Source organism: Athene noctua, chromosome 6 (assembly GCF_965140245.1).
Source record: "Athene noctua chromosome 6, bAthNoc1.hap1.1, whole genome shotgun sequence".
Taxonomy (NCBI): Eukaryota; Metazoa; Chordata; class Aves; order Strigiformes; family Strigidae; genus Athene; species Athene noctua.
In genome coordinates, this window is record NC_134042.1 from 12,327,964 (window position 1) to 12,341,320 (window position 13,357).

At 40.4% G+C, this 13,357-nt stretch overlaps 1 protein-coding gene across 3 annotated transcripts in view; it reads right to left on the reverse strand.

Moving 5' to 3' along the window:
* The window catches only part of TMEM87A (transmembrane protein 87A), a 28,131-nt gene extending 14,816 nt beyond the window's left edge, over positions 1-13,315 (reverse strand). For all 3 annotated transcript variants that reach the window (XM_074909586.1, XM_074909587.1, XM_074909584.1), the window contains exons 1-9: positions 13,137-13,315; positions 12,042-12,099; positions 8,087-8,184; positions 7,113-7,229; positions 5,386-5,439; positions 5,240-5,296; positions 3,500-3,647; positions 2,699-2,760; positions 606-789 (exon numbers count right to left, since the gene is read on the reverse strand). In XM_074909586.1, coding sequence (XP_074765687.1) covers positions 606-789; positions 2,699-2,760; positions 3,500-3,647; positions 5,240-5,296; positions 5,386-5,439; positions 7,113-7,229; positions 8,087-8,184; positions 12,042-12,099; positions 13,137-13,268 — 910 coding nt within the window. In that variant the 5' untranslated portion in view covers positions 13,269-13,315. The remainder of the gene's footprint in view (positions 1-605; positions 790-2,698; positions 2,761-3,499; positions 3,648-5,239; positions 5,297-5,385; positions 5,440-7,112; positions 7,230-8,086; positions 8,185-12,041; positions 12,100-13,136) is intronic.
* Positions 13,316-13,357: the final 42 nt, after the last annotated feature.

Sequence of the window (13,357 nt, forward strand, 5' to 3'; positions counted from 1 at the left end):
TAAAATGTTTATTCCTAAGATCAGCCTGGGTGATCTTCCAAAGAAGTCAACCAACCTTCTGCACCATGGGTGTGACCAATTAACAAAGTCATGATGAAGTTCTACTTGCAGAGTTTCATTTGTATGCATCCATCCTAAAAACTCTGAGTCCCAAAGTTTTATGTGGAAATAATTGCCTAGGATGGATTATCAGGCTATGGGCTGAACACCGAAAGGCATCAGCAATGCTGTCATGTTTAACAAGGACTTTCAAAGTCTCCTTCCTGGGCCAATACCAATTGTCAGAAATTAATTACAAGCTACACTTAGAAAGTCCTGTTTTAAACTTCAAACCAGAACTACAGTGAATACTCTCCAGAATCTAGCGTATTCTATCCCTAACACATTCAGGAGTCAGAGAAGCAAGAGCATTTTAGCTGTATAAGAACACAGATCATCATATTTACAATATATTAAAAAAATGCAGAAACTCTGTTTCCTTGTTCTTTGTTCTGGAACAATCCTCAAGTGATCATATACTTAATATGCATCTGTAACCCCAATTTAGCAGAAGCCATTAGTGCTATGCCCCATCAATTAAACTGCAAGCTGCCATTGCTACCTACCAGATTCCCCTGTGTAGCGGATGTTCTGGAACTCTGCATAGAAAACTGCTTTCTCAAGCATTCCCAGGAAGATAACAGCACCAATCCAGAACTGGATCCTCAGGAGATCCCGCCAGTAACAGGCTGACCACGCAAGCCATAGAACCCCGAAGAATACGTACACAATACACATCACCATGAAAAACTAGTACACAAAAAGAAACAAGAAATGGGAATCTTAGACCCAGAAAATTAATCTCCTTGTTTCCATTCCACATTCCATTCCAGAGCTGTAAAGACAGCTCTGTTTTCTCCCCGAGTATAGCAACTTTTGAAGTTTTTATATACAGAAGTGACTAGAAACAAGTATTGCTTCTTTTGTCTTCTCTTGATTCTTTCACAGTGACAGTAATTTCTCACTGCCAACAAAGGGAGTCAGAGGAATTGAATTTCTGAGCAATTCCTCTTTTGAAGAGCAGTCTGCCAATTTATTCACAGGCGATTTCACTAAGGAAGAGATCAAGTGCCACTAGCTTTCGAAAACTCAGACAAGACCGCAGGCAAATCATCAAGTACTAGAAACCCTGTCCCTTCTCATATATTTTTATATTACTAACTCAATTTCTATTACTAACTCCATTTACAGTTCTCTGCAAATAAACTTACAAGTCACCTTCACACACCATTCCACAGAACAGAGATAAGCAACTGATGGTTGTAATCCCTCTGCTCAAATAATTTGACAATTTCTCTCAAAAGTTAATTTCCAGCAAACTCAGTTTTTGACCAAGCTTTAGATCAGCCAAAAATCTGGAATTGAAAAAGGAACCCAGATCTTTATTTAAATACCATCATTTTATGCTTTTTTTTTTTCCAGTCCAGTATTACTTGCTGCAGAACTTTCAGAGTACAAGTCTCCTGCAGCAAACAATAAACTTGACAATGCTACTCAGTGCTGAATTTTCTAAATGACAGCACCATACCAGAGCAAGTTAAGTTTTCAAAAAGGAGACCGAGATTAAGAAGAGGGATAAGGAGAGAGTAAGACATCAAATGAATAGCAGGAAATACTTAGCCAAAATATAGGACAGTAATAATGCAGTCTCCTCTTGCAGAAGGCATTTTTTAAACCAATCCATTGAAACTTACACAACTGAAAACAGCTTCCTTAGGAGAACACCTTACTGATCCCTTACAGATTTTCACATCTGACACATGCAGCTCAAATGGGAAGGACCTAAGCGTGCTATTCACATTCAGATGCTCCATTACAAACACATTTAGACAGAGACCTTCTTCCAAGCCGGTGACATGGGGATATTCACACTAGTGAATCACATGTCAATAGAGCTGCTGGAAGCTTTTTACTCCTGCAGGAAGTAAAACATGTTTCAGAAATGCCATCAGGTTCTCCTATTTACAGGCCGCTCTAGCCAATACAGTCAGGCTAGAGACCTTACTTGTTATTGATCCCCAGATAAAGTCTGTCTACACTACATAAATATTTAAGTTCTTTTATTTTCTTAGCCTGCTCGACAGAGGCAACTAGAAACCAAGTCGACAGCTCCTTTGAATAGAAAGGGGATTAGCTCTTTGTAGTTCAGTTATGCCTTCACTGTTAGGCAGTATTAAGGACCTCCTCATGGGGTGCAAGACAGCTGGTGGAGGAAGGAAGATTACACTGTAAAAGAACAAAGAAAGCAGTGACAAATGAAAGGATAGCTGTAAACAAAAGCATAGAATAGCAAGTTTTCCAAGATACAAGCTAAGGAGAAAAACAGCATCAGTAAAACTGCTCAGTTTAGAGCTAATGATACTGATAACTTCTAGAACTACAAATTGATAGACATCTAGTCAAACAATCCAGAGGAGGACAACATCAGTGGCACATGCAAGCATCCAAAATATCTGTGTCTGTTTTCCCTACCCTGTATTTAGTACAAAGAAAAAAAAAAAAAAAAACAACAAAAACCCCCCACAACCAAAACACACCCTCTACTAAATTATTTTTTCTGAGACACTGGCTTCATGTTTCCTCAAGTATGGAAGGAGAGTATTTAACTAAGATTCAAAGCATCTGACTTTATAGGTCAAAGAAAATCTGTTTTACTTACAATCATCAGAGGATAGTCTGCGAGTGAGAGGTACTCATATGGCCCCTTCAGTTCTACTGTCACTGTCAAAAGACAATCCAACAGCCAAAGTGAATAAGAACCAAAAGGAGGAAGCCAGGATAAAGTACTTAACTGATGTTTACTCAAGCTAAAGAAATTCCAAATCTTCACAGAGCTTTTAAACCTAACTTGCACTCTAATCAAAGAAAGTTAAGACCCATAACACACTCAGCTAAAAGCATGCAATTAAAATTACATGCTCCATCACCAGGTAACTCATAGCAGTACTTAAAAGTAATTTGAGCTGGAGATTCACATGTAACAGGAAAGCTCAGAAGCACAAATAAGTTAACTTTTCAAGGGGATTTTCAAACTTCTCTGGAGTCTGTAAAGGTTATCAATGCACTGTTAGACATCCTACAATGTAATTCCAAAGTGACAATTACGATCTTTATTAATAAACTCAATGTCAAATACAAAGTCAGTGTGTTGGTCTGGACATTTTTGAAAAACACCACCAAGCCTCAAAACTGAACTGCCTGGGATTCTTCTTTACTTCCATCACTAAGCTGACAGACCAACAACCTTAGGATCTTCAAGACACTAACAATCACCTATTTGCTCATGATATGAAAAGAGTTGTAGTAGGCAATACTTACATCTATGTGAAGCGAAAGATACTGTCTTGTGAAATTGAACCATACAGCATATATTAAAAGTAACTTAGAATACACTTGGACTGGTATACATAAAAAAAAATGGCACTACATTTTTAGCTTACTGTATAAACAGCTATCTTACTTGTAAAGGGTTTATTTTGATACGAGGAAGGTGTTGTTCTCTCCATTTTTTTAACTTTGGTAGTAGAATCCTTTGCAGTTGTAATTCCAATCTGCACAATAAATATATATGGCCCATCTCGCCAAGTTTTTATAACAGCATTCATTGCCTGAAAACAAAATGCCTACATGTTCACAGTGCATCATCAAGAAGACACAAGAAAGACAGAAGTAGACTCATCATACATAAGTGACATCTTCCACGTAAAGTTCGTATCTTCCCAGCCCTAAAACTTGTTAATAAATATTTGGCACATAAATTTCAAATCTATTTATTAGACATAATAATTAAAATCTAGTGTTTGAATCCAGAAGAATCCTCAAAGACCTAGAGGGTGATCATGGCTTATTTGCAAATCTAATACTGGCTTACTGCAAGAGTCGTCTCAAAGATACTGCTAAACCTACAAAGAATTTAGCAAAGCATCCTATTCTTTGTTTTCAGTCTAGAAACACCAGGACCGTCACAGAGATACTTCTTTCCTCCTGAAATCAATTGTTTGGCAACTGCAGAGCTACATATAACTCTGCTCCCTGGTGAAGGCTGAATTTTTTAGTATAAAAGAGGTAGCTGGGAAGTAAAAGCTTCCCATAGTAGTCATTTCCTGTGGAAACTACTACTGCACCTACAACAGCTCTTATACCTGTAAGACTCAAACCTTGCCAATGATCTAACCGAGGAAGCTTGCCCAGATAAATATTTGCACCATAAAATAAATCAGACACTTCTTTGGGTTCCAGAATACAAAACTGTTAAGTCCACAACTGAAAATGTTCTAACCATCTCAAAAATTGCAATATTTACCAAGAGCTTTAAGGTTAAAACTAGGACTATCTGTAGTATGCCACTCACATGACCACTGCGGCACTACAACAAAGACTTTTTTTATAACAGCCCCTCCAAGACAACTTCAGTATTGAGAGCATGCATCCCTTTTAAGAAACCTCCTGGCAACAAGACCTAAAGCCAACAGAATTTTATGTGTCAAAAAAAGTTTATGTTGATATTGACTGAAATTAAGACTTAAAAAACCAGTAAACTTGAAAGAAAATGGACATTTTTTATATACCATTTTTGCCTATATCTCCATCTCTTCCTGCATTGATCTCTCATTTCACAATTACACACACAGCTATTTATATTCTAGCTTTAAGGTAAACAGCCCCATAAGTACTCAGGGAGTTAAAGACATTTTCTTTGTCGGTATCCAGGGCATTCAATTTGAAGCTATGTTGACAATCGTTCCTGGTTAAGGCTTGAACATAATATGTAATAAAAATACTAACAGATTCAAAAATCAAAAGTAATCACTCAACCTGTTAGGTAAAATGTTTAAAAAGACTGACTAGTTAAAGATGAAACCAAGTGTAATCTCTAAGTATTAGTCACCACTTAAACCACATCATATCAATTATTAAATTACTATGAAAAAATACATTTATTTTTTAATTTATATCATCAGTTTGAATAGTACGAGTTCTGTATTTCACATATAGAACCAGTTACTCTGTTTTCTGTTTTCCCACACAGGGCTACCTAGTTTCAAGCAAAAAAAAATCCAGATGTCAAAAAACCAGAATTGCACCATCCCTGTAAATGCTACCAGTAATTTCTTTGTACAAAACCACAGACATTAAAAAGAAACCCACAACAATTTAAGACTGCTGGATTCCAATCCATGTTTAAATTCAATATACATACAGATTTATCTGCCACCATTGTGTGATTTCCTCCACTTTCCTTCTTATCTTTTAAGCCCTTAAAGATAAACAGAAAAATGGATAAATTAATATGCTAAAACTCTCTTCCACGCCTATACTTACTCATCAGAAGGAAAAAAAAATTACCTCTTGTTTCTCAGGCGAGAGAGGCTCTGGATGAACAAATTCTTTATAGAAAATCTACAAAATATAAGAAAGGTACAGCATTAATAGATACTTCATATTAGCATGACATCACCAGAATGGCTTTCAGTAAACTTGACAAGGAAGGATTGATTCTCTGTATCAGAGATTTCATTCTTCTAAATCAAATAACTGTCCATTTGTGGAGGGAGTCTTGAATACTTAGATAAGTATTTTGTCATTTGAGAATTGCTTTTCCACCCCTGAGACAACAGGTGTCTGTTTTTAGAACTGTACCCACAGACACAACAGTAGTGAAGTTAATTTTATTTTCTGAACATGAATCTGTTGGCTATCTCCATTACTAGATGAACTCTACGCAGACATAAACAGGAATTGGAGATTTCTGCTCTAGTCTATGCAAAAGAAAGTCCCTAGATGAGTGAGCACCTATTAGAGATTCAGATTTTGCCAGCTCTCCCAAATTATGGTGACATGAAATCCAGTGAAACTGCTATACCACAAGGAAAAAGCTGAACAATCAAAAGGAGAAATTGCTGTGAAACTTCAGAAATTAGTATCCAAGAGAAATATATTTTGTTAAAATTTCAGTAAACTTTACAAAGGAATTGGAAGAAAAGTCACTTAAAGTCTTTTAAAACCCCAGTTTTACCAACCTGGACATTCAGTTAAGATGCTCAAGTTCACGTTACACAGCTAAACCCACAAGATCTCTTCGATAAAACCAAGTAAAGTAGAACTGACACTTCTCATATTAAACATAAAAAGCAGGCAGCAGACAGATTCTTTTTTAAAAAACCTTCCAAGCCATCTTTGCATATCAAAGGAATTAGAAGCATGCAAACAGATTATTAAAAACCCTTTTCAAGTCACCCGTAGGCATGTTTTCTTAAAAAAAAACAAAACAAAAAAACCCCAAACAACAAACAAAAACCTGCAACACTAGGTTTGGTAATTATGAGATATTTCCCAGTATTCTGTACCCAAACCCTCTGTCTAAATCAGGAATGCCTGAATACAGATACAACACTAGATGATTTGCCTTGAATTCTTAAGTATGCACACCATTAAAGAAAGACAGCGTGTTACACTGTCATTAGTATGATCACACAGCTTCACTGGTGATATACAGCTGGTGCAGAGCCTATGTTTGCACATTACTTCCCTATGCTGTTCTACATTGTCTTCTCTCTTCCATTTGATTTGTTTCAAACATGTTTTAGCACTACTGATTTTTCATTTTTAGCCTGCCATCAGTGCATAAGTAAACCATTTCTCAACACTCTTTCATTTTCATTATTATAAATTAACATTATCTGAGCAAAAAGTGACAATCCTTTATTGACCCCAAATTTACGGGAGCTTCACTCTGCTGCCAGAGACTCACACTTCTACTCTACTAGCAGTAGCCTTCTGTAAGTGAAACAAATTCAGAACACAGCCACAAACAAAAAGAAGCACTGAACTTTACAGTGGTTTGGGTGTGGGTTTTTTCCCACCATGGTGGGCCAGATGTTGAACAGCAAGTCAGAAGTAAAGCAAAATTATGAAATCTTCATGGCAGTTTGGTTGTCCTAAACAGATAAAAACAAGTACCTCCCAACCTAAAGTGATACTTACATAGGAGGTTAACACATCTAACAGGAACTACCATCTTCTCTGTATATTGATTGAGAGAACAGAACAAACTGTGAAGTTTCTACCCATACCTGAGGCCTGAAGAGCTCAGAGCAATTTGGAAAGAGGAGAGAAGCCGTGGCATAGTATCCTGACCAACCCGGATGTTCTTCAGATGTAGCCCCAAAATAGTACTCTGCCTGTTCATCCTGCCAAACGCAGAACAGAACTTAGGTTAGCATCCAGTATATCAAATGGTTTATCTCAGCAGGCAGCTGCAAGACCTGGAGAGCACCGTAACTTCCCTCTCATCACACTCTCGAACAGAATTTAATAGGATAAAGTCCATCAAGACCACACAAGACTATAAAAACAAGGGCCAAAAACCCCCATACAGAATTTGAGTAAGATTTAATACCTACTTAAAAAAAATTAAAATCCCGGTATTCCTGCAGCAGAGATGCAGCACCAGCATAAACTTCAGTACACACAAACAAACTCTACATTATTATAAAGATTAAAGACCTCACTACTGTGTTCAGTTGTTACAACTGTCACAATATTTTAAGTAAACAGAGAAAGCTGTTACACAGTATAAACCACAGTTATGTTCTACCATATTCAATAGAAACACTATACATTTTATATAAATTACTAATACTTGCAATGTGCCTCCATAAAGAACAGGATTTAGCCTAAATGTGAAAAAGTCCATTTTTTTTCTATTTGCTGTCATTAAGCATTGTCATAAATAATTAGTTCATCTACCATAAACGCACACACTTCAGTTTTGAGTCAATGCACTCATTTAAGATTCTGGGTTTAGAAGAATTCTAACACACACATCCACCTTACCCAAAATCTACAAAAGTCAGCAATTCTACCTAGCTGTGGATCAGTTCCTCTCCATTCCAAATGATCCAGAAATGTGTTATCTTCTAGTGGAGGAGTGTGTCTTTCAGGCCCAAAGAGCAATGACAAGGCAAGTAAGACATCTCCAGACCCCTCACCGCCAGATCTGCTTACCCCTAAAAATGTAACCCAGGTTTTTCCACACAATTCTTACCCCGAAGTTGAAGACTTCATTGTAGCAGTCAGAATATCTTAAGTACCAAGTAACATTGTAACTTTGGGAGGGATCACAGGATTTTTCATCCCCTTCAACTAAAACAAACAGATAAAAACATGTAAGACACCCCCTACCTGCCATGTTTTTCCTCTCATTCTGTGCCAAACTACCCTTATTAATTTTAAACACAAACTTGAAAGCAAAACAATAAAAAAACATTTTCTTCAAGTAATTCATTACTGTTCAGTGAAAGAAAGCAGCATGTAGAAAACAGAACTCCACCATAACGTTACACAATTCTATTAAAGAGCTGAAGATCATTTGGAAACTTTTTGTTTTCAAAACAATCAGGGATACTTTCTCAGCTGCAAATACCAAATGAGAAGGCAGTGACTTATGGTGATTACAATATACAAAAGGATTTCCCTTTCCAAGATGTGGGACACACAGCAGGTAGAGAGAGCTAAGAACAGGTCAATACTATGGGCAATTTGCACAGATAATTTAAATATACCAATACCATCATCAAGAAAATAAATAAAAAGGTAAGATTTTGCAAGTTAACATCCACCCCAACCCCCCCACTCCCAAAAAACAAACAAGCCATCTATACATTAGGTCACTCTGTCAAAGCTGCAGTGCTACCTAAAACTGCAATAAGAACTTTCTACTTTGATTTATTAGAGAACAACACGTATGAAAAGTGAAACACAAGACTTGACCCCCGCCTCAGGAAAGACTGTATGATTTTTGTGTTTCAAATCTCATTCTGAAACTAAAGCCTGATGAATAGAATTTGACATTAAGTAGGCTTCACGCATAAACAAAATGAGCAGTGATACTCAGTCTTGAAAGAGCCATTTAGATGATTATGTTTGGGTTTTGCCAGTCAACAGATGGCAAAACTCTGAAGTTGACAACATGTTTCTAGTGGCTAACAAGTGCCCACACCTTTACAGGCAACATTTATCTCAGACTAGACACCCACAAAGTTGTTACACACACAGTGCTTTTAATGAATGTTTCCATATTGACCACTACAGGTAAAAAACTCAATTAGAAAAAAGACCCTGTCATGGAGTCTTAACTGGCTAACACCACTGTAAACCACATGACTACTAAAGCAAGTATACATAGAACTAAAAACTCAACAACTGAGCCTCTCATACCAAAGATTTAAAAAAAAAAAAAAAAAAAAAAAAAAGACTGGAATGCAATCACTGAAAAATAAGAGTTTTCTTATGACACCTTCTGGTAAGCATGAAAACAAGGCATACATTTTCCATGTAGCCCTAGATGTTGTGGAGGGCACAACAAAGAAACGTAATAGGCGATACAAGCACTGCAATGATATGGGTCGATGGCAAATTCTTAGAAGCCAAAGGTTCTTCTGATAAAAATGATCAAATGAGGAATATCTCAAAAAAGTGCTACCAAAAATAGAAGGGATTTTAAAGACCTTCTTAGCTATTAAAAATAAATAAGATTTCTGAAACTCTGTGTTCAGCAGTAACATCAACTGAAAGTAGAATGGGTCACAACTAGAACAATCCTCCAGTATCTGCAAACACCAAAATTACAGAAACCTTGAAATGGAAACACTCTAAAAGACAGAAAAGGCATCTATGGCATTTACTGAATTCAGTAACGTGGAAATCTAAGATCCTTAGCCTTCAAACACTCAATTCCAATGCAGTTTTTGTATTCATTTACAGAGAGCAGAATTTCTACCATGATCCTAGACAGGAAACCAGATGCCTTCTAGAATAGCACTTAACAAAAGTAGTAGATAAAAATAAATTCATTATTGACAATATTAAACACCAGTGGCAGTCTTCCCAGTCAGAAGCAGAAAGCATCAGACACCAATACACCACAAACACACACGCAAAAAATTAAAAATCAAGAAGGGAAAAGGAAAAGATTGAGGAGGAGGAGATGCAGATGCTCACCAAAAAACATGAACAGCCCATGAGCAATCATGGTGGGCAAGAAGGGTCATATTGTCCACACAAACATCAGCCAACAGACAGCAAACAAAAGAAGAGATGCCAGTTTCCACACAGACATGGGCAGAAAAAAGACAATATGTAGAGTCAAAGCCTCTTGGTATCAAATGCAGTTTAAGTATCATCTACGTTGAGAAACTGAAATTAAGTTCCTAGACATTGTTCCTTCCATCAGTGATTCAGAATCTAAATTCATGTAAATCTTTTAATCACACCAGTATGTAAAACAGGTGTCTTCACTAAAGAATTTTAAGGCTTAATGACTGTTTAAGGCTGACAGCACAGTGTAGTTGAAGTCCATTATCAGGAGCCAGGGGATCAAATTACTACCAGAGTTGCCACAAACCTGTCTTACAACAAACAAATTTTATCTTCTCTGTGCTTCAGTTCCTTCCTTCTCTTGACTAATTCAACCGTACACCTCACAATTAGACATACCACACACTTTACTGTGGGAACCCACCTCTTACATGCTATGTTAGTACGAGTATATGATTCCTGTTAAACTTTAGACAGGGAAGCCCAACACGTACCAAAGCTCCAAATGCCCTTTCAAATGCCCCCGCCTTTTCCCAAGCATCAAATTTGATCCTGCAGCTACACACTTGTAATTATCTTGCTGCAGACACAAAACTCAGCATTTGAGCTACACTTGACAACTGAGCAAACCTTAACCCTGACATGATGGACTAATTTACTAATAATAACCCTGACATGATGGACTGATTTACTAATAACATCTCTAATACTATTGTCATATTTCAGATTCATGCAGGATTAATGGAGGCACTTTAACAAACTCCCTTTGAAACAGTATCCCAAGAAGGACAGGTATCTGAAATTAAACCCAAAAATCAGTAAGGTAAGTACTAAACATAGTAGAGCACAGTAAGATACAATTTCATCAAGAAGCATCAGCTAATCCTTATATCAGCTATACCTTAATTTTCTCAGTTAAAAAAGAACACAATCACTGCAGCAACTGAGTCCTGAAGTAACAAAGGCACAGATCCCACTAATCATCTTTAAAGTTACTTTTATTTCCTCATTTCACACAAGTGCAGAAGGGCTTTCACAGGCACTGTACCTGTATAACTACCCAATTAGCAGCTGGAGATCAAACAGCTTCCCCCCATGGTAAAACTGGTGCAAACAACTCCTTAAAGGGCTCAAAGTACATGGGAAAGATTTCAAGTCTTTCTAAATCGGCTACTGGCTTCCACAAGTCACCTAGATCATCTCTTTACCGTCTAAATACTGCTCATGTTCGCAGATAAGAGGATATTTCCCAGAAACTCTCCTTTGAGCAGCAACCTACATAACCCACCATAGTCCTGGCCAGATCAAAGAGCAGTAAACAGAACAAACAGAAAGGCTGCAAATGTCTGCTATGTAGCACAGACACACTGTGATCAGAAGAAAACAGCTCTCAGGAGAGCTCTGCCATAGTGTGCATCCCCTTATCACTCCCAGAACACCCAGGTAAAAAGGAGCAAGGACTCAAAAAGCACTGCTTCCCGAACACTGGTATCCGTCACCCTGCAACACAAATAGCCCCCCTCCCGGTCTGCACCAGATCTCCTAGATGGAGGAATTTAGCATATCTTAAAATGGGAAAGCGCACCTCACAGCAGGGCTCAGCACGTCCCACACCTCATCACCCACTATCTGAAATGAAGTGGTGCTCCTATTGCCGGTCTTGCCCTCTCCACAGAGGGCCTGAACAGAACCATTAATTTCTGCTACAACCTAAACAGATCACAATTGGGAAGCTTTAAGGTTGTTAAACATACCCAACCATATCAGAGCTATGGCTTTCATCCAGTACTAGATTAGCTGTCACTGCAACCAGCGCAGTTAAAACACTTCACAGTGTTTTGACTCCCAAATGTTTAAGGTGTCAAACAGCAGGGAGAGCAGGTTAATCCCTTGTAACCACTTACATCTCAGGAAAATGGTGGTGTTGCTGAAGAGAATCTTCCCAAAGTTAAACTTCTTCCCCTGCAAAGGCACAAAAAAGTAAGACATATTAGAGGGCTTAATGTCACCGAGTTTAAGTAAACATCTTCCACTTGAGTTTTAAGTCAATACAGCAGTGAAAATGAATGCCAAATCAAGAGCCAGCCTTGCTGGATTTTCCAGTCATGCCTCACCACCCCTACAACCTACTCTTAAAGACAGCTTGTGTCGCTTGGGGCTTTTTTGTTCTGCAAAACTGAATCAATTTCATCGACATCTGTTGAAACGATTAGCATTTTCTTGCTGATGAGAAGGTCTAGACTACCCAACAATAAAAAAACTTTGTTCTAAGTATCAAGAGGAGCGTTCACTGGGATCCTTTAATTTTGTTCCTGAAGCTCAAAAGCCTCACAGAGAGCGTCCGTTACTGCCTTCCACAGCCTGGTAAAGGCTGATTTACCGCGAGGCAAACCAACTTTTCTCCACACAACTCCAAACACGGCCGGTACACTAGAAGCGCTGGAGATCCCTTCGCCTTCCCAGAGGCCCACTCCTCCCTCGGTTCGGCCTTCCAGGGGCGCCAGGCCAGCGCGGGGCCGCCAGCCCAGCCGCACGGGGGGCGCGGGCCGCCCTCTCCCCGCACAGGCCCCACCGAGGCCGGGCCGCGGCCGGCCGCCTCCCTCCCCACCGGCCGCAGTGCGGCCGGCCACCCCCCCTGCCGCTATTCCCCGCAGACGCCTTCTCGCCCCTGTCGCCACCGCCCACCCGCCCGAGGGGGGCTCCAGCCCGGCGGAGAGCCCCGGCAGCGGGGCAGCAGGCGCCCCGCGTCCTCGCAACAGCCCCGGTTGCGGTCAGGCTCCCCCAGGCGCGGCCCGGGCCGGACCGCAGAGGAGCGGGCGGGACAGGCCGCAGCCCTCCTGCGGACCGCCGCGGCGTTCCCCGCCGCCCAGAGAGGACGAGCGGAGCAGCAGCGGCCTCCTACCCCCGCCACGCCACGCACGCTCCGCCCGCCGCCGCAGCCAGCGGGGCCGAGAGCCGCCGGCGCGGCGCAGCGCCGCGGTCGCCCTCCCCGCACTCACCATGAGCACCGGGAGCCGCCATCTGGAGCGCTGCCCAGCGCCCGCCGCGCCCGCCAGCAGCAGCACCGCCAGCAGCCGCAGCAGGACAGCCTCGGGCCGCCGCCACCCCCCGGAGCGCGGCGCCGCCGCCATCCCGCCGCACGGAGGCCGCCGCCGCGCTGGCCGCGCCTCTTCCGCTCCCCGTGGGGGGACGCGGCCGTCGTGGGCCGGCGGGAGCGGCG